The sequence below is a fragment of the Ornithorhynchus anatinus genome, chromosome 5 (genome assembly GCF_004115215.2).
Source record: "Ornithorhynchus anatinus isolate Pmale09 chromosome 5, mOrnAna1.pri.v4, whole genome shotgun sequence".
In the NCBI taxonomy this organism is placed as follows: domain Eukaryota; kingdom Metazoa; phylum Chordata; class Mammalia; order Monotremata; family Ornithorhynchidae; genus Ornithorhynchus; species Ornithorhynchus anatinus.
In genome coordinates, this window is record NC_041732.1 from 104021138 (window position 1) to 104041575 (window position 20438).

A 20438-nucleotide genomic window follows, 5' to 3' on the forward strand; every position below is an offset into this window, starting at 1 on the left:
CCCGGCCAGCGGTCAGAGCCCGGGCCTGGGAGTCGGGAGGACCCGGGTTCGCATCCCGGCTCCACCGCGGGCGAGTCGCTCCGCTTCTGCTGCTAAAGAAGCCGCGTGTAGTAGCGAGAGCCCGGGCCGGGGAGTCGGAGGTCGCGGGTCCTAATCCCGACCCCGCCGCCCGCCCTCTGGGTGACCTCGGGCCAGTCGCTTCACTTCTCTGGGCCTCGGGTCCCTCCTCCGGAACGCGGGGGTGGAGACCGGGAGCCCCACGGGGGACAACCCGAGGACCCCGTCTATCTCCCCCAGCGCCTAGAACGGTGCTCGGCACCCAGTAGGCGCTTAACAAATACCGTCGTCACGTTCGGTATCGGGCCCGCCCGGCCCTCGGCCCTTCCGGGGTTCCCTCGGAGAACCGAGGCGGCGGGGGCTCCGTCCCCGTCGAACCTCGGCCTCTTCTCCTCAGGGGAGGGGGGATATACAGATGAACGGTGGTATCCGTTAAGCGCGCACTACGTGCAAAGCACCGTCCTAAGCGCCGGGGGATACAAGGCGATCACGTTGTCCCACGTGGGGCTCGCAGTTTTCATCCCCGTTTTCCAGACGAGGGCACCGGGGCACCGAGAAGTGAAGTGACTTGCCCAAAGTCGCACTCAGGTCTCACCTCCTGGCGGCCGGGGGCTCGTACTGACGACGGCGATATCTGTTGAGCGCTTACTCCGTGCCGGGCCCCGGACTAGGCGCCGGGCCGGATCCAGGCAGGTCGGGTTGGACCCGGTCCCCGTCCCCGGGAGGGCTCACCGTCTCCGTCCCCGTTTCAGCCACGAGGGGGCTGAGGCTCAGAGAGGACGAGTGACCGGCCCAAGGTCGCCCTGCAGACGGGCGACGGGGCCGGGATTAGAACCCAGGTCCCCCTGGGTCCCGGTCCGCTCCGTCGGTCCGCTACTCTGGGACTAGAGGCCGGGCCCGAGAGCCAGACCGATCGCGTGGCTCGGTGGAAAGAGCCCGGGCTCGGGAGTCGGAGGTCAAGGGTTCTAATCCCGGCTCCGCCGCCTGTCGGCCGTGCGGCCGTGGGCGAGTCCCTTCCCTTCTCCGGGCCTCAGTGACCTCCTCGTCTGGAAAACGGGGATGAAGACCGCCAGCCCCACGGGGGGGGGGGGGGGGGGCGCGCGCGACCGGACGACCCCGGATCTCCCCCGGCGCTTAGGACGGTGCCCGGCACCTAGTGAGCGCCTAACGGATATTCATTCGATAGCATTTATTTATTTACTATCGAATACCGTCGACACCGCAGACACCGCCGTGCCGGTGACCATTCTAATTTTACAGAGGAGGACGGTGAGGCACGAGGAGACCACCCGGCCGACGGGAGAGCGGGGCCTCGAACCCACGTCCCCGTGCCGTCCCGTCCATCACTCCGCTCCACTTCCCGTCGATCCCGCGAGCTCCCGAGAGACCGACATCCTTCGTGTTCGCATCTACAGACTGTCCATTCTTTCCACTCCCGTCTGTCTCCCCCCTCTAATCTCTAAGCTTCCCGTGGGCAGGGAACGGGTCTCCCAACTCCATCGCGTCGTACTTTCTCAAGCGCTCAGTCCAGTGCTCCGCACACGGTAAGCGCCGCTGACGACGACGACGATCCCCGGGTGAGGTCAGTCGTGAAGAGGGTCACCCACAAATAAAAAACCCGACTCTCTCAAAACTCCTACCGCATTCGTTTCGACTCTCAGTAAAGCCCCTTTTCGACCTGCACCACTCAAATCCCCCAAGGAGAGAAACAAAAACAAAACACGACTCACTTTTTCTTTACAGAATCTAATCCATAGGTCCCTGCTGCCGTGTAATAGCCACATACAGTTTTCACATTAATTGTTTCTTTCATTGTCTCACCACAGTGCTGTATCAAACAATCCTGTGAACACGAATAAGCAGCTCTGGGCATTTCGTCCACGTCACATGGGAGACAAAAGCTAGAAAACACAGCCGCAAGGAGCGTCGGCACGATCACGGGGCAACCGGGGTAGGACGACAACCACCCGAAAAGAGCCGATGCCGCGGTCCCCCTCTGTTCGGCGGGATCCGTTAAGCACCTACTACGTGCCGGTCGCCGTACTGGGCGCTGGGGCGGACGCGGGCTCGTCCGGCTGGAACCCGGCCCGGGACCCCCGAGGGGCTCCCGGGCTTAATCCCCCATTTTACGGCTGAGGGGACCGGGGCCCAGGGCGGTGAAGTGGCTCGCCCGAGGCGGCCCGGCGGCCGGGAGGGATCGGAACTCGGGTCCGGGAGGGGCCTCTCCGAGGGAGAGCCTCGGCCTCCTCGCTTCGGCTCGAAGCGGATCCTTCGACTCCAAGAAGGCGCCGCGGTCGGTGGAGGTCACCTAGGGGTCCCTCGCCGTGCTGAACGCTCGTGGCGGCTGGCGCCGTTGGGCGGTCTCCCTGTCCCGCTCCTTTCCCCTTTTCCACCTCCCCCTCGCCGAACGATGATAATAATGCCATTCGTTAATAATAATGATAATAATGATAAAGTCGGTATTTGTTAAGCGCTCACTCGGCGCCCGGCACCTTACCGGGCGCGGGCGGAGCTTTTGCTCGGTGAGAGCCGCTCCCGTAATCTTATTTACTTGTCTCCACGCCGGGCTCCCCGGCTCTGGACCGTGAGCTCCTTGTGGGCAGGGAACGTACGTCGCCGTTTACTGTTGCCTCGGGCTTCCCCGACCGCCGAGTACGGGGCGCGCGCCGACCCGGCCGGGCCCCCTCGCGTCCGTTCGGGTGGGTGGCTCTGCGGGCCGCTCCCCTCCCCGCCCGGACCGCCGGTCGGCGGACGCTGACGGGCGCGGGGCCTCCCGGGTTAGAATTCCCCCGGCCGGCGAGAACGAGGGCGGGAGCGAGGAGCGCGCTCGGAGCTTCGGGGCGACCAGGCTTTCAGACCGCGCGCCCGCCGTCGGGCCGGGATCGTCTCTGTCGGTTACCGAATTGTACTTTCGAAGCGCTCGGGCCGGTGCTCAATAAGCGCTCAGTAAATACCGCTGAATGAAGGACGACGACCTTTCGGGGGGGGGGGGGGGACACGGGGACGACAGGATACAGGCCGGGAAGCCTGAAAATTCCCAAAACCCGCGCTCCGTTGAGGTGAACGCGGAGGAAGGAGGGAGCGGGGTGGGATTTTTCGGTCTGCCTGTTGGCGGGAGGAGGGAGGCCGACCCGACGGCGGCCCTCTCCGGCCAGCCGGGGCCCCGGCTCGCCCGGCTGCGGAAGCCCGAGAGAGTCCGGGCCGGCGGATCCGGACCCTCTCCACCGAGTTCGGGGAAGATTAAGGCTCGGAACCCGGACCGTGGCGCCGGCGGCTCGACGGGGACTTTCTCCCACGTCCACTCCGGCGTGGGGAGGGCCGGCCGAGAGCCGACCGCCGATCTCCGCTCGGCGTGGCGGGGGCCGCCTCGGGCTGAAGAGAGCGCTCTCGCGCCCCGAGGTCGACTTCCGGCAGATCTCGTTTTCAGGGGGCAGAGCTGAACCGAACCCCCGTCCGAGCGCAGTGAACTGAAAATGAACGTCGGGGATACCGGGACGCCGGGAGACCCGCCCCTCCCCATCTGCCGTTAAAGGGACCCGCTGGCCCGGGGCTGGAGACGCCGCACGGCGCAACGGACGGGGCGGGGGCCCGGGACTCCGAAGGTCACGGGTTCTAATCCCCGGAGCGCCACTCGGCTGCCGCGGGACCTCGGGCGAGTCGCTTCGCTTCTCCGGGCTTCGGGTCCCTCATCCGTTAAGTGGGGATTCGGAGCGCGAGCCCCACGGGGGACCGCCTCCAGCCTGATTACCTCGGATCTCCTCCGGGCCTCGGAACGGGGCTTGGAACACAGTAAGCAATTAACAAGCACCACGATTACGATCACGACGATCGCCTCCCCCTCTTCCGGCGTTTCAAACACCGGCGGATGACGACTGGATTTACAGTCTTCCAGGGTACCCGGACGTCCACGTTTTCCATTCAACCCAGGTGTCCGGGATGGAAGGGAAACATTGCTACCCGGGTGTCCGGGCTGGAAGGAAAAAAAACATGGCCGCCCAGGTGTCTGGATGGAGAACGGTGGCTACCCAGGCGTCTGGGCCGGATGAAGAACACGGTTGCCCAGGCGTCTGGGCCGAACGGAAAACGGGGCCGACCCGGTGCCCGGGCCGGAAGCGAAACACGCCCATCCGGCTGTCCGGGCCGGATGGAAAACGGCTGACCCGGGTGTCCGGGCCGGAAGGGAAACACGCCTACCCGGGTGTCCGGGCCGGAAGGAAAACGGGGCCGACCCGGGTGTCCGGGCCGGACGGGAAACACGCCCGGCCCGGGTGTCCGGGCCGAACGGAAAACGGGGCTGCCCGGGTGTCCGGGCCGAATGGAAGACACGGTGGAAAACACGGCCACCCGGGTGTCCGGGCCGGATGGAAAACGGGGCCGACCCGGGTGTCCGGGCCGGACGGGAAACACGCCCGGCCCGGGTGTCCGGGCCGGAAGGAAAACGGGGCTGCCCGGGTGCCTGGGCCGAATGGAAAACACGGTTACCCGGGTATCTGGGCTGGATGAGAAACACGGTGGAAAACACGGTTACCCGGGTATCGGGGCTGGATGAGAAACACGGTGGAAAACACGGCTACCCAGGGGTCCGGGCTGAATGAAAAACACGGTTACCCGGGTAATAACGATGGCCGGACGGAAAACAAGGTTACCCAGGTATCGGGGCTGGATGGGAAAACAGGACTATCCAGGCGTCTGGGCTGGAAGGAAAAAAACACGGCCGCCCAGGTGTCCGGATGGAAAATACGGCCACCCGGGTGTCCGGGCCGGAGGGAAGACACGCCTACCCGGCTCCCGCCAGAGCTGAGCAGGCCCCGTGGCCACCCGTGGGGCGAAGGGGCCTCTCCTTCCTCGCAGGGCGGCGCCGAAGAGGACCGGCCACGCCGCCTTCCTTCCCCCGTCCCAGACGGAGTTGCTTCCGGGGCGGGAACGGAGGCGGGCCCCCCGGGCGCAGGCCGCCGGCCGCGGGCAGGCGGACGGACGGGGGCACTTACCAGCTGCAGCATGCAGGCGGCCGCCAGGACCGAGATGACCCGGCTGGACTCGACCAGGACGTCGTCGCGGTACAGGGAGCCGAACGCCACCTGCAGCGCTGGAAGCCGAAGGGGACCGTCACCTTAACGTCGGCATCCGCCCGGCGCTCGCTACGGGCCGGGCACCGTTCCGAGCGCCGGGGCGGATGCCAGGCAGACGGTAAGCTCGTTGCGGGCGGGGAACGTGCCTGTTTTTCTGTCGTACCGTACCGTACTCCCCGACCGCTCGGCACAGCGCTCCGCACACGGCGAGCACTCGGTAACCACGACCGAACGAATACAGGGCCCTATCTTCACTCATCTACTCGTTTATTTACGTTAACGTCCGTCTCTCCCTCCGGACCGTGGGCTCGTCGTGGGCAGGAACGGGTACGTCGTCCTACTGTCCTCTCCCAGGCGCGCAGCACGGTCCCTTGCACGCAGCGGGCGCTCGGTAAAATACGGCTGAACGAATAGACGAACGAACGGACACGGTCCCGGACCCCCGTGGGGCTCACGGTCTCAATCCCCGTTTTACCGACGGGGGAACGGAGGCCCAGAGAAGCGACGAGGCCAAGGTCACCCCGCGGCAACGAGCGGCAGAGCCGGGATCGGAACCCAAGTCCTCCTGACCCCCAGGTCCGGGATCGGGCCCGCCCTCGCTCGCGCCGCCGCCGCTCCCTTCTCTCTAAAACGCCCTAAAACCCCCGAAAGCCCTCCCGGCTTTCGAGCCTCCCGCCCGCGGGCAGAAACTCTGGCCCACGTGTTCCTCCGCACCCTCGTCTAGGGTCGAACGCCAATCCCGTCGCTCCCCCTAACCGGATCCAGTCGCTTCGCTCTGAAGCGCGGGCCCTGCCGGCCTCTGAATTCTCCCTTCCGAAGGCAGAAACTTCGGGCCTCGCGTTCCTCTGCTCCCTAGTCTAGGGTCAGCTGTTAACTCTGCCGCTCCGGCCCGGCGGAGCGAGTGGCTTTCACCTGAAACGCCGGCCCTGCCGGCTTTGAAATTCTCCCTTCGCAGCAGAAATTCCGGTCTATTGGCTTTCAAGCCGGTCCATCCCCCGGCCCCCTCCCGCCTCCCCTCCCTTCTCTCCTCCTCCTCCATCCCGGGCCGCACGCTCCGCTCCTCTGACGCCGCCCAGCTCCTCCCCGACCCCGTCCGCGCCTATCCCGCCGTCGACCGTGGCCCGCGTCCCGCCTCTGACCTGGACGCCCTCCCTCCTCGCCTCCGCCAAACTCACTCTCTTCCCCTCTTCCAAGCCCTGCGAGAGGTCACCTCCTCCGGGCGGCCTTCCCAGAGCGAGCCCTCCCTCTCCCTCCGCCCCTCCTCCCCTCCCCCTCGCCCCGACTCCCTCCCTCTGCTCTACCCCCTTCCCCTCCCCGCGGCACTTGTCTATATACGTACGTGTTCGTTATTCTGTTTATTTTACTAACGACGTGTACGGATCTATAATTCCGCCCATCCCTTTCGATGCCTCCGCTGCCTATTCGTTCTGTCGTCCGCCTCCTCCCTCCCGGACCGTCGTCGGGCGGGGACGGTCTCTACCCGTTGCCCAGTCGTACTTCCCGAGCGCTCAGTCCAGCGCTCTGCACGCAGTAAGCGCTCGAGAAATCCGACTGAACGAATGAAGATGAACGAGGCTCCTCGGCTCCCCGGTCCAGGGTCAGACGGCGGAAACCCGCAATTCGAGCAGCGGCGGGACGCGCCTTCCCCTCTACGGAGGAATCGCGTCCCTGAACGGCGGCACGCGGTCGAGGTCCTTTCGGTTCCGGAACTCAGGCCGCGGTACCGACGCGCTCGGGGAAAATACGACACGACGGACCCGGGCGAGCCGTCCCCTATCCCGTTTAGCCGGATCGGCGAGGAGCGCTGGAGAAGCGGCAGGGCCTAGGGGAAAGCGCACGGACCCGGGGCGTCGGAAGACTTGGGTTCCGATCCCGGCTCCGCCGCCTGTCCGTGTGACCTCTGCTACGTCGTTTAACTTCTCCCTGCCTCGGTCGCCTCCTCTGTTAAACGGGGGGTTAGAGAGGCGCGAGCCCCACGGGGGACGTGGACCGATCCAACCTGATCGGCTCGTATCCACCCCAGCGCTCGGTACGGTTCCCGGCGCGGGGCGAGCGCTTAACAGATACCGTAAAAACACAAACGCACCCCCACACACGGGCATTACAACGCGGCTTAGGAACCCACAAGCTTAAGAAGGCATTAACGATCGTAACGACGCTAATACTGATAACTGCGGCATTTGTTAAGCGCTTACTCTGGGCCAAGGGTTGTGCTCGGCGCTGGGACAGAGTCAAGACGATTCGCTCCTAGCCCGCCTGGGGCTCGCGGCCCCGGTAGGACGGGGAACGGGGATCGAATCCCCATTTCACAGAGGAGGGAATCGGGGCCCGGAGAAGCGAAGTGACTTGCCCGAGTTCACAGCGCCTAAGAACAGCATGGCCTGGGGGAAAGAAGTACGGTCTGGGAGTGACAAGCCCTGCCAACTGCTTGCTGTGCGACCCTGAGCAACGCACTTAACTTCTCTGTGCCCCCCGTCCTCCGGTCCAACTCCTTGAGCGTCTCCACCCGCCGTCTGCGATCCCTCTCCTCCGATCCCCTCCCGGCCCCCCTCCGACGCGGCCCCCGTCCCCCCCGCCCCACAGAGAGCGCCCTCTCGGGGGTCGCCGACGAGCTCCTTCTCGCCGAATCCGACGGCCTCTACTCCACCCTCGTCCTCCTCCGCCTCTCGGCGGCCACGGCCCCCGCGGACGGCCCCCTCCTCCCGGAAAGGTTCTCCAACCTCGGCTCCGCCGACCCCGTCCCCTCCCGGTTCTCCTCCTCCGTCTGCGGCCGCTCGTTCCGGGTCTCCTTCGGGGGGCTCCTCCTCCGCCTCCCACCCCCTCACCGTGGGGGTCCCCCGAGTCTCACTTCCGGCTCCCCTTCTCTATCTCCGCCCCCTCCCTCGGAGAACTCGCGCGCTCCCACGGCTCCGACTCCCATCGCCGAGCGGACGATTCCCAGATCTCCATCTGCAGCCCCGATCTCTCTCCCTCTCTCCCTCTCTCCGGCCTCGCGTCTCCTCCTGCCATCTCCACCCGGCTGTCTTCCCGTCGTCACAGACTTAACACGTCCAGAACGGAGCCCCTTCTCTTCCCTTCCAGACCCCGTCCTCCCCGACAATCCCATCCCCGTAGACGGCACCGCCCGCCTCCCCGTCTCACGAGCCCGTAACCTTGGCGTTCCCCCCGACTCCTCTCCCACACGACCCACAGATTCGATCCGTCACTAAATCCTGGCGGTTCCACCTTCACGGCATCACGAGAATCCGCCCTCTCTCCTCTCCACCCGAACGGCCACCACGTTCATCGAGTCCCTCATCCTCTGCCGCCTGGATGACGGCGGCGGCCTCCCGGCCCACCTCCCCGCCTCCCGCCTCGCCCCGCTCCGGTCCGTACCTCATTCCGCCCTCCGCGCCGTCTCTCTACAGAAACGCCGAGGACGTGTCAACCCCGCACCTCAAGACCCTCCGGGGGTGGCCCGGCCGCCTCGGCATCGGACAGAGACGGGTCCCCGCCGGCTTCAAACCCGTCCGTCCCCCGGCCCCCTCCGGCCTCCCCTCCCTCCCCTCCTCCTCCCCCACCCCGGGCCGCCCGCCGCGCTCCTCCGCCGCCGCCCGCCTCCTCCCCGGGCCCCCGGGACGCCCTCCCTCCTCTAACCCCACACGCGATGACGCTCCTCTCTTTCAAAGCCCTACTGAAGGCCCACCTCCTCCGAGGGGCCTTCCCCGACTACCTCCTCCTTGCCTCTTCTCCCCCTCCCTTCTGCGTCGCCCCGACTCGCTCCCTTCATTCATTCCCCCCCTCCCGGCCCCGCACCCCTCGGGTCCATATTTGTCATTTATTGACCGATATCACCGTCCGCCGCCCCTCCCCCCCCCCCCCCGCCCTAGACTTCAAGACGGTCGCGGGCAGGGAACGTGCCTGTTTATCGTTCTCTCGTCCCCTCCCCGAAATGGGGTTGAAGACTGTGAGTCCCACACGGGACCACCTGACGACCTCAGCAGCGTGGCTCAGCGGAAAGAGCCCGGGCTTCGGAGTCAGAGGTCACGGGTTCGATTCCCGGCTCTGCCACCCGTCAACTGCGGGCCCGTGGGCGAGTTGCTTCACTTCTCTGGGTCTCGGTTCCCTCATCTGTAAAATGGGGATCAAGACCGTGAGCCTCGCGTGGGACCACCCGATGACCCTGGATCTCCCCCAGCGCCCAGAACGGTGCTCCGCACAAAGCGAGCGTTTAACAAATACCAACATTGTTACCGTATCTCCCCCAGCGCTTAAAACAGTGCTTGGCACATAGTAAGCACGTAACAAATACCATCATCACCATTATTATTATTATTACCGCCGTGCTCCGCACACAGTGAGTGCTCAATAAGTACGATTAGCTGACTATCCCAGCCCTCGTTTACAGTGCTCGGCGCACGGCGCTTAACAAACGCCACAGTTATTCGTGTCATTACCGCTGTTATGATGACGGTCAGAAACTGTACAGGGTCGTCGGGGCGGGGGAGACGACTACCTATTCCTTACCTATCCCCACCTACAACACAAGACTGGACTCCTCAAACGCTCGCGGTGGCTCGGGTGGCAAGAGCCCGGGCTCGGGAGTCAGAGGTCGTGGGTTCTAATCCCGGCTCCGCCACTCGTCAGCTCTGTGACTGTGGGCTGGACCCTTCACTTCTCTGGGCCTCGGTGACCTCATCTGTCAAATGGGGATGAAGACTGGGAGCCCCACGGGGGACGACCTGATGACCCTTGTATCTCCCCCAGCGCTTAGAGCGGTGCTTGGCATACAGTAAGCGCTCAACGGATACCATGATTATTATTATTATCATCATCATCATCCTGCTCTGCCCAGGGTAAGCACTCAATAAATTCATTCATTCATTCAAGAGTATTTACTGAGCGCTTACTCCGTGCGGAGCACTGTACTAAGCGCTGGGAACGAACAAGTCGGCAACAGACAGAGCCGGTCCCTGCCGCCCGACGGGCGCACGGTCTGATCGGGGGAGACGGACGGACGGGAACGATGGCACTGACGGATGGGACGAAGGGTCGAGACCAGAGGTGGGATGCCGAGAAGTGGCCTAGTGGCTACAGCCTGGGCCTGGGAGTCAGGAGGTCATGGGTTCTAATCCCGGCTCCGCCTGTCAGCTGTGTGACCTCGGGCAAGTCGCGTCACTTCTCTGGGCCTCATCGGTCGACGGGGGCCCGAGACCGTGAGCCCCACGTGGGACAGGGACTGTACCCAACCTGCTTGCGTCCACCCCGGCGCTCAGTACGGTGCCCGGCACACAGTAAGCGCTTAACGAACACCGTCATTATTATTGCTACCGTTTTTCAGTCCGGGCTCCGAACAAGCAAGAGAGAAGGCTCCTCTTCCCACAGAGGCTGATAAACCTGTGTCGACTTCTGCCTTCCTCGGGTGGATGTGCAAGCGGAAGAGGAGGGTCTGGAGCAAATGATACCGTTATTATTATTATTTTATCACACATGCTCGGCTCTCCTACGTTTGGGCATCTGATATTCACCCCGCCCCCCCCCCCCCCCCCCAACCCCGCGGCACATTTGTGCGTATCTTCAAATTCCGTATCGTCGATTACTTCTCTATTTATATTAATGCCCGTCTCCCCCTCTAGACCGGAAGCTCGCTGGGGAGGGAAGGTGTCTGTCGGATCGCCCCCTCCCAAGTGCTCGGTGCAGTGCGCTGCACACAGTAAGCGCCGAATCGACACCACTGACTGAAATGTGCCTATCTTTCATTTATAAAGATGATTTCCGTTCCTGTCCGTCTCCCCCCTCTAGACCGAAACCTCGTTACGTTGTTGTGTCCTCTCCCAAATGCTCAGTACGGTGCTCCGCGCCCAGTGAGCGCTCGATAGATGCGACTGGATGAATGAATGCTCCGCACCCAGCAGGCTCTCAATCGCCACCATTGATTGATTGAAACGTACGTCTCTGATTTATACATCAGAGATTACTTCTAGTCCACGCCCGTCTCCCCCTCTAGACCGAAAGCTCGTTACGGGGAGGGAAGGCGCCCGTCGGAGTGCACCCTCCCAAGTGCTCGGTGCAGTGCTCTGCACGTAGTATGCGCCTAATCGTCACCATTGACAGACTGAAATGGACCTATCTTTCATTTATACATTAAAGATGATTCCTGTTCCTGTCTCCCCCCTCTAGACCGAAAGCTGGTTGTTTCGTCCTCTCCCAAATGCTCAGTACGGTGCTCTGCGCCCAGTGAGCGCTCAATACACGCGACTGAATGAATGCTGCGCACCTAGTAGGCTCTCGGTCGCCACCACCGATTGAAACGCGCGCCTCTGATTCATACATCGGAGATTTCTTCTGTTAACGCCCGTCTCCCCCTCTGGACCGAAAGCTCGTTACGGGGAGGGAAGGTGCCCGTGGGACGGTACTCTCCCAAATGCTCAGTGCAGTGCTCTGCACACAGTAAGCGCCGAATCGCCGCCTCCGACCGACCGAAATGTACCTAGCTTTGATGTATGACGACGACGTCGGTACCCGTGGAGCGCTTACTACGTGCAGAGCGCCGTTCTAAGCGCTGGGGGAGACACGGGGTCGTCGGGCCGTCCCCACGTGAGCCTCCCCGCTCTCGACCGTAAGCTCGCCGCGGGGCAGGGGACGTGTCCGCCAACTCTGTCGTGGGGGGCCCTCCCGGGTGTTCGGCACAGCGCTCGGCACGGAGTCAGCGCGCCGCAAGTTCCACCGACTGGGCGCTCGGGCGATCGACCCCCGGGGAAGCGGTCGACGGCGGCTCACTTCGGGGCAGGAGAGGCAGGGAGCCGGAGGGGGGAGGCTGGCGGTGTCGGATGGTGTAGGACCGCTCTCCGGGGGGGGATTAAAAATAACGCTGGCATTCGTTCGGCGCTTACGACGTGCGGAGCACCGCTCTAAGCGCTGGGGGGGAGATACGGGGTCATCCGATCGTCCCGCCCGGGGCTCCCGGTTAAATCCCCATTTTAAAGAGGAGGTCACTGAGGCGCCGAGAAGTGAAGTGCCCCCGGTCACCCGGGGATTCGAACCGTGACCTCTGACTCCCGAGCCCGGGCTTTTCCCACCGAGCCGCGCCGCTCAAGGGGCCCGCTGGCAACGGCTCAATCCCGTCGGCCCATCGCACGCAGCGAACACCTACCGTGTGCAGAGCACCGACTCGAGCGCTCGCGGGGCGGTCGGTCGTAGTCCTCGAGGGCTGGGCGCAGAGCACCCGACTGAGCGGTCGGGAGAGGGCGCTAGCCGTTCGTCCATTCGTTCGACAGTGTTTACCGAGCGCTTGCTCTGCGCACGGCACTGTACTGAGCGCCTGGAATGGCCAATTCAGCGACAGACAGAGGCCATCCCCGCCCACTGACGTTCATCCACCTCGAGACGGAGAGCTCGGGGCGGGCGGGGAATGCGTCTGTCTGCCGTTCTTTCTGTCCTCTCCCGAGCGTCTAGTACGGGTGCCTGGCATCCAGCGCTTAGGGACAGTGCTCTGCAGCCCCGCCGGCGCCTAACGGGGACCGACGTTATCGTGATATAGAAGCGCGTAACGGATATCACCGTCGGGCAGGGATGGTCTCCACCTGCGGCCCGACTGGCCCATTCCGAGCGCTCGCCTGCAGTGCTCCGCCCATAGTGGGTGCTCAATAAATACTAGCGAAGGAACGCTCCGCACATAGTAACTGCTCAAGAAAGACCACCGAATGAACGACTGCCCTTACTCGGCACACGGTAAGCGCTCCACGAGTACGACCGAATGAATCAGGTTTAGCGAGCGCTTCCTGCGCGCCAAGCACTGTACCATATGAGGAGGAGGAGACACGGGCCCGTGCGGGCCGGGCACCTTTCCCGCCCACCACGAGCCTACGGGGAGGACGGGCACAGGCATCGGTATAAACGAACGACCCCTTCAGCAGGGCCGGCTCTCCGTTTCAGGCCCGGAGACCGATCGATCGGCGGGTCGATCGACGCTTCCCTCCCTCCCTCCCTCCCTCCTCCCGCAGGCGCCCCGGGGGAGTCGCTCCGGGGAGGCTCCGGCTCCCACGAACCCATTCGCGGTCCGCGAGGCGCAACGGTCTTTACCTTCGGTGTCGATGTTCCCATCGGGGATTTCCAGTTCGATGACGTCCACGGTCGACTCCTTCCAAGACCCACAGAACATACTCGAAAAGTAGCCGGACTGCGGAATTCCAAGCACAGATGGAAATTCAGGGTTCTTCCCGTCGTCCCACCACGCCAGCGGGGGCGAGGAGGAGCGGCGTGGCTCCGTGGAGAGAGCCCGGGCTGGGGAGCCGGAGGTCACGGGTTCGAATCCCGGCTCCGCCGCCTGGCAGCCGGGTGACTGTGGGCGAGTGGCCTCACTTCTCTGGGCCTCGGCTCCCCCATGCGTCAAATGGGTATCGAGACCGTGAGTCCCACGTGGGACAACCCGCTCGCCTCGAATCCTCCCCGGAGCTTAGGACAGTGCTTTGCGCGTAGTAAGCGCTCAAACGAATGCCATCGTTGTTATTTTTTATTACGATTAGTCTGGGGCGCCGTTCCGGTCGGCGGACGACCGAGACGCGCGCTCTCGCGAAAAGAACGGGTACTCACAATCACCGTCGGCGACGGCTCTGTACTGAGCGCACGCCGAGCGCGGGGCGCCGTACTTGGCATCGGGGTAGACGGGTGACGATCGGGTCCCGGTCTAAGTAGGAGGGAGAATGGGCACTGAATCCTCATTCTGTAGATGAGGTAACTGAGGCCCGGAGAATAACAGTAATAACGTTGGCATTTGTTAGGCGCTTCCTACGTGCAGAGCGCCGTTCTAAGCGCTGGGGGAGATCAGCTTGTCCCACGTGAGGCTCCCAGTCTCTCCGGATGAGGTAACTGGGGCACAGAGAAGTGACGCGACCTGCCCGCAGTCACCCAGCTGCCAAGCGGCGGGGCCGGGGTCCGAACCCGTGACCCCGGACTCCCAAGCCCGGGCTCGTCCCGCTGAGCTGCGCTGCGACTTGCCCGAGGTCACGCAGCGGACCGGCGGAGGAGCCGGGAAGAGGAGCCGGGCCCCCGGCCGGCGGGGACCGCCGAATCCCACACTTACCTGACGCAAGTAGAGCTTGTGCAGACTCCATTCTTCTCCCAGAGCGCAGATCTTGATGTCGCTGTTTTCCCCGTTCAAAAACAGGGTCTGATAAATGTAGTTGGCTGTGCTCCCCATTCTCTTCCTGCGACGAAAACCAACCCAAGTGGCGTCTACGCGCCAACCTCCGGCATCCCGCTCGGACAAAGCTTAAGAATCATCTATCTCGAGGTCGGTCGTCGAGCTCGCCGGCCGGGCGAGAGAAGCGGCGCGGCCCGGCGGATGGAGCCCGTCGCCCGACTGTCCATTCCAAGCGCTCAGGACAGTGCCCTGCACGGAGTAAGCGCTCAATAAATACTACCGAACGAATGAAAGAGTCGGAAGGACCGGGGTTCTAATCCCGGCTCCGCCCCCTTGTCCGCCTGCCTGACCGCGGGCAAGTCACTTCCCTTTGCCGGGGCCCGGTGCCCTCGTCCGATAATAATAATAATAATAATAATAATGACGTCGGTATCTGTTAAGCGCTTACCGTGTGCAGAGCACCGTTCTCGGCGCTGGGGGAGAGACGGGATAATCGGGTTGTCCCACGTGAGGCTCACAGTCTTCAGCCCCATTTTACGGATGAAGGAACTGAGGCCCAGAGCAGCGAAGTGACTCGCCCGCAGTCACCCGGCTGCCAAGCGGCGGAGTCGCCATTCGAACCCATGACCTCGGACTCCCAAGCCCGGGCTCTTTCCACCGAGCCACGCTGCTTCTCGAAAAGGGGGACGGAGACGGGGAGCCTCACGGGGGACAGGGACTGGGCCCCCTCTGATTATCCTGAAACTAACTCCAGCGCTGAGAAGGGTGCGTGGCACACGGCGGGCGCTTAACAAATGCCACCTAGAAAAAAATAACGACGACAACAGAATCGTGGGAAAGGTCACATCGGTATCACGGCTCGAGCTTATCTCCCAGCCACGTGCCTCGCTCGCTTGCTTCCCAAGGCACTCGGGCCCAGCTTTCGCAAGCTGCTTCTGTCCGTAGGTGAAGAACGGGAGGACCGAGGACGCACGAAAAGTAGAGGGGCTCTAAAACTAATATTCACCGTGAAAATAACAATAACGACGGCAACGACAGCGATCTCAGGTGCTTCTTACGCGCCAGGCACTGGACGGAGCGCCGGGGCAGACGGAAGCTAATCAGGTCGGACCCGGTCCCCGTCCCACGGGGGGCTCACGATCTTCATCCCCGTTTTACAGAGGAGGGGACTGAGGCCCGGAGAAGGGAAGTGACCCGTCCGAGGTCACGCGGCAGACAGGTGGCGGAGCCGGGATTGGAAGTCTCCCATCGCCTTTCTTCCCGTCTCATACGCCCACCTCCTTGACGTTCTCCTCGACTCCTCGCTCTCGTTCGACCCACATATTCAACCCGCCGCTAAATCCACCTTCACCGCGTCGCCAACATCCGCCCTCCCCTCTCCATCCCAACCGCTCCCGCGTCGGTACATCCGCTCATCCTCTCCCACCTGCATTTCACCCTCTCGGCCTCCTCGCCGACCTCCCGTCTCTCCCCAGTCCGGTCCATACTTCGCTCTGCTGCCCGCATCATTCTTCTCCCAAAACCCATCCACCTCCTCCTCAAACAGGTCTCTCCTGGACCGCCTCCGACCTGGCTTCCGACCCCTCACTCCAACCGAAACTACCGTCTCAAGGGTCACCCGTGACCTCCTCCTTGCCAAATCCAACGGCTCCGACTCCATCCCGACCCTCCTCCACCTCTCGGCCGCCTTGGGCACCGTGGACCGTCCCCTCCTCCTCCACACCTCATCTCGCCTCGGCTTCACGGACTCCGTCCTCTCCCGGTTCTCCTCTTCTCTCTCTGGCCGTTCGTTCTCGGTCTCCTTCGCGGGCTCCCCCTCCCCCTCCCATCCTCTAACTGTCGGGGCTCCTCGAGGGTCAGTCCCCGGCCCTCTTCCGTTCTCCGTCTACACTCCCTCCCTCGGTCAACTCATCCGCTCCCACGGCTTCCACTATCACCTCTCCGCAGATGACGCTCAGATCTCCGTCTCCTCCCGCCTCCGGGACGTCTCCGCCCGGACGTCGGCCCGCCGCCTCAAACCCGACACGTCCGAGACCGAGCTCCTCATCTTCCCGCCCGAGCCCCGTCCCCTCCCCGACTTCCCCGTCACCGTGGACGGCACCGCCGTCCTTCCCGTCTCTCGGACTTGATACTCAACCCGGGACGGCCCCGTGATGCTCATTTGCACATCCAAGATTTAATGTCTGCCTAGACTGAACTCTGCCGGGGCCAGAAATGTGTCTACTAATGCCGTTGTATTTTACTCCCCTGAGCATTTAGCACAGTGCCCTGCTTGCAGCAATTGCTCAATAAATACCACTGACTGACTGACACCACCTTACTTCTGGGAGGAGTAGAGAGGGATGGATGATCCCTGAAGATTTACATCACCGATACGATTACAAAACTCAGATGACCGGAAGGAAGTATGTCTGGTTCCACCATTTATACGTCACAGATACGGGGCAGTCGATCAGTAGGAGTCGATTTACCGACTGCTTGTGTGCAGAGTGCCGCGTTTATGTGCTTAAGTGCGTTCGGGCGAGAGAGACGCAGACCCCGTCCTCAAGGAACTTCCCAACGTTGGTATTTGTTAAGCGCTCACTATGTGCCGAGCACCGTTCTAAGCGCTGGGGTAGACATGGGGGAATCGGGTCGTCCCACGGGGGGCTCACGGTCTTCAGCCCCATTTTCCAGATGAGGGAACTGAGGCCCGGAGAAGTGAAGCGACTCGCCCACGGTCACACGGCCGACGAGTGGCAGGGCTGGGATTCGAACCCATGAGCCCCGATTCCAAAGCCCGTGCTCTTTCCACCGAGCCACGCTGCTTCTCTAGAACTTAAAATCTAGAAGGACAGATGGTGTCACCAACGCCCGCCGGCCTCCCCTTCGCCACGTCGCCAAGATCCGCCCTTTCCTCTCCGTCCCAACGGCTCCCACGTGAATCCAATCCCTCGTCCTCTCCCGCCTGGATTCCCGCATCGGCCTCCTCGCCGACCTCCCCGCCTCCCGTCTCTCCCCACTCCCTATATTTCGCTCTGCCGCCCAAATCGTTTTCCTTCAGAAACGTTCAGGACACGTCACTCCCCTCCTCCAAACCCCCCCAGTGGTCGCCTATCAACCTTCGTATCTATCAAACGAAAACCCCTCACCCCTTGGTTTCAAACCTCTCCATCCCCTCGCCCCTCCTACCTCTCCTCCTACTAATAATAATGTTGGTGTCTACTAAGCGCTTACTACGTGCCCATCACTGTTCTAAGCGCTGGGGGAGACGCAGGCTCATCAGGCTGCCCCCCCCCCCCCCCGGGGCTCACCGTCTCCATCCCCATCTTCCAGATGAGGTCGCTGAGGCCCAGAGAAGGGAAGTGACTTGTCCGAAGTCACACGGCTGCTAAGTGCCGGAGCGGGGATTAGAACCCACAACCTCTGACTCCCAAGCCCGGCCTCTTTCCGCTCACCTGCTTCTCCAACCCGGTGAGCGCTCAATAAATAGGACTGAACGAACGAGTGACCGAACCCTTGTCCATCTAACTCCCAGGCCTGTGCTCTATCCACCACACCGGTCCGATTTAGTGATAATGTTGGGATCTGTTAAGCGCCTACTAGGTGCCGAGCACCGTCCTAGGCGCCGGGGTAGACGCAGGGGAATCGGGTCGTCCCCCGGGGGGCTCACAGTCTTCATCCCCATTTTCCAGATGAGGTCACGGAGGCCCAGAGAAGCGAGGCGACTCGCCCACGGTCACCCGGCTGACGAGTGGCCGAGCCGGGATTCGAACCCACGACCTCCGACTCCAAAGCCCGGGCTCTTTCCACTGAGCCACGCTGCTGCTCTCGGTACGCGCTGCCCGGGCCTGGGAGTCGGGAGGATCTGGGTTCTAATCCCGGCCCCGCCTCCCGTCTGCTGCGTGACCTCGGCCAAGTCGCTTCACCTCTCTGGGCCTCCGCCCCCTCATCTGTCAAACGGGGACGAAGACGGCGAGCCCCGCGGGGGACCACCGGATGACCCTGCATCCTCCCCAGCGCTTAGAACAGTGCTCGGCACACAGCAGGCGCTTAACGGACGCCGACGTTGCTGCCGTTAGCTTCTCTGCGCCTCAGTGACCTCATCCGTAAAATGGGGATGAGAACTGCGAGCCCCACGTGGGACAGCCTGCTACCGATCCGTCCATTCCAAGCGCTTGGTCCGGCGCTCTGCACGCGGTAAGCGCTCAACTAATACTACTGAACCGACCAACCCCCCCCCCCGACGACCTCATCATCCGCCCCCACAGCGCTCCGGACCGCGCTCGGGACCTCGTGAACGCTCGAACGGGGACCCTCGCAATAATGACTGCGGGTTTCCGGGGCAGGCCCCCACGCTGGCTTGCGGTCGCGTGGGTGCCCCGCTGTCACTGCAGCGACGCTACTTGTTAGACGCTTGGAGCAGGAGAGGGGTGGCCCGGCGAGGTCGGGCTCGGTTTCGGCCCCCGGTCGCTTTCGACCGGAGGCGTCCACGCGCTGTTGGATCGACGCCCCTAGACGCCTGAGAAGCCGAAGGGCCTCGGTCGCACTCTCCCAAGTGCCCCGCACACAGTAAGCGCTCAATCAATACCGTCGAACGAACGAATGAAAAGCCGCCCAATTCCCCCGGGCCTCGGTTGCCTCATCCGCAAAACGGGGATGAAGACTGACTGGGAGCCCCGCGTGGGACAACCCGCTTACCTTGCATCTGCTCCGACGCTTAGAACGGTGCTCGGCACATAGTAAGCGCTTAACAAGTACCGACGCTGTTATTATTGTTCGATCGTATCTACTGAGCGCTTGCGGTACGCAAAGCACCGTACTAAGCGCTCGGGAGCGCACAAGGCAACAACGGACACATCCCCTGCCCGCGGTGAGCTCACGGTCTAGAGGAGGAGATGGATGTCAATATACACTGAGGAAGCAGCGTGGCTCAGTGGAAAGAGCCTGGGCTTGGGAGTCAGCAGTCATGGGTTCGAATCCCGGCTCGGCCGCTCGTCAGCTGCGGGGCTGCGGGCGAGTCGCTTCGCTTCTCTGGGCCGCAGTGACCTCATCTGGAAAATGGGGATGAAGGCCGTGAGCCCCACGTGGGACGACCTGATCACCTTGTGTTCCCCCCAGCGCTTAGAACGGTGCTTGGCACATAGTAAGCGCTTCCCAGGTGCCATCATCGTTTTTTTCTGGAGAAGCAGCGTGGCTCAGTGGAAGGAGCATGGGCTTTGGAGTCAGAGGTCGCGGGTTCGAATCCCGGCTCGGCCGCTCGTCAGCCGGGTGACCGTGGGCGAGTCGCTTCGCTTCTCTGGGCCTCAGTGACCTCATCTGGAAAACGGGGATGAAGACGGGGAGCCCCACGGGGGACGACCCGATTCCCCCGTGTCTACCCCGGCGCCTAGGGCGGTGCTCGGCACCTAGTAAGCGCTTAACAGATACCAACATTGTCATTGGGAGTCGGAGGACGTGGGTTCTAATCCTGCCTCCTCCACTTGTCAGCTGGGTGCCTGGGGGCAAGTCACTTCACTTCTCTGTGCCTCAGTTTCCTCATCTGTCAAATGGGGATGAAGACTGTGAGCCCCACGGGGGACAACCTGATGACCCTGGATCTCCCCCAGCGAGAAGCAGCGTGGCTCAGTGGAAAGAGCCCGGGCTTTGGAGTCAGGGCTCGTGAGTTCGAGTCCCAGCTCTGCCACTCGTCGGCTGTGTGACTGCGGGCGAGTCGCTTCACTTCTCTGGGCCTCCGTGACCTCATCTGTCAAATGGGGATTCACTGGGAGCCTCACGTGGGACAACCTGATGACCCTGGATCTCCCCCAGCACTTACAACGGTGCTCGGCACATAGTAAGCGCTTAACACATACCCGACATTATTATTATTATTATTATTAAAACAGTGCTGTGCACATAGTAAGTGCTTCACAAATACCCACATTATTCTTATTACGACCTTTGTCTCCTCCCCAGCGCTGAGAGCAGTGCTTGGCACAGAGTCAGCGCTTCACAAAAATGAAATAATTACGAGTGGTCAGCACAGACGGTCAGCCCTCACCACATAGGCCTGACTCAATGACTGACTGACTGAGTGAATGAATGACTGAATGACTGGCTGGCGCTGACTGAATGGCTGAGTGAATGAATGACTGAATGAACGTCCGACTGACAATGACTGAATGACTGGCTGAATGATTGACTGGCTGACACTGACTGAATGGCTGAGT

General features: G+C 62.7%; 1 protein-coding gene across 1 annotated transcript in view; it reads right to left on the reverse strand.

Moving 5' to 3' along the window:
- Positions 1-20438, reverse strand: part of GMCL1 (germ cell-less 1, spermatogenesis associated) — a 38236-nt gene that overhangs the window by 16892 nt on the left and 906 nt on the right. Inside the window, 4 exon segments of the mRNA XM_029066139.2 lie at positions 1788-1900; positions 5046-5143; positions 13188-13284; positions 14188-14311. Of these exon segments, the coding sequence (XP_028921972.1) occupies positions 1788-1900; positions 5046-5143; positions 13188-13284; positions 14188-14311 (432 nt within the window).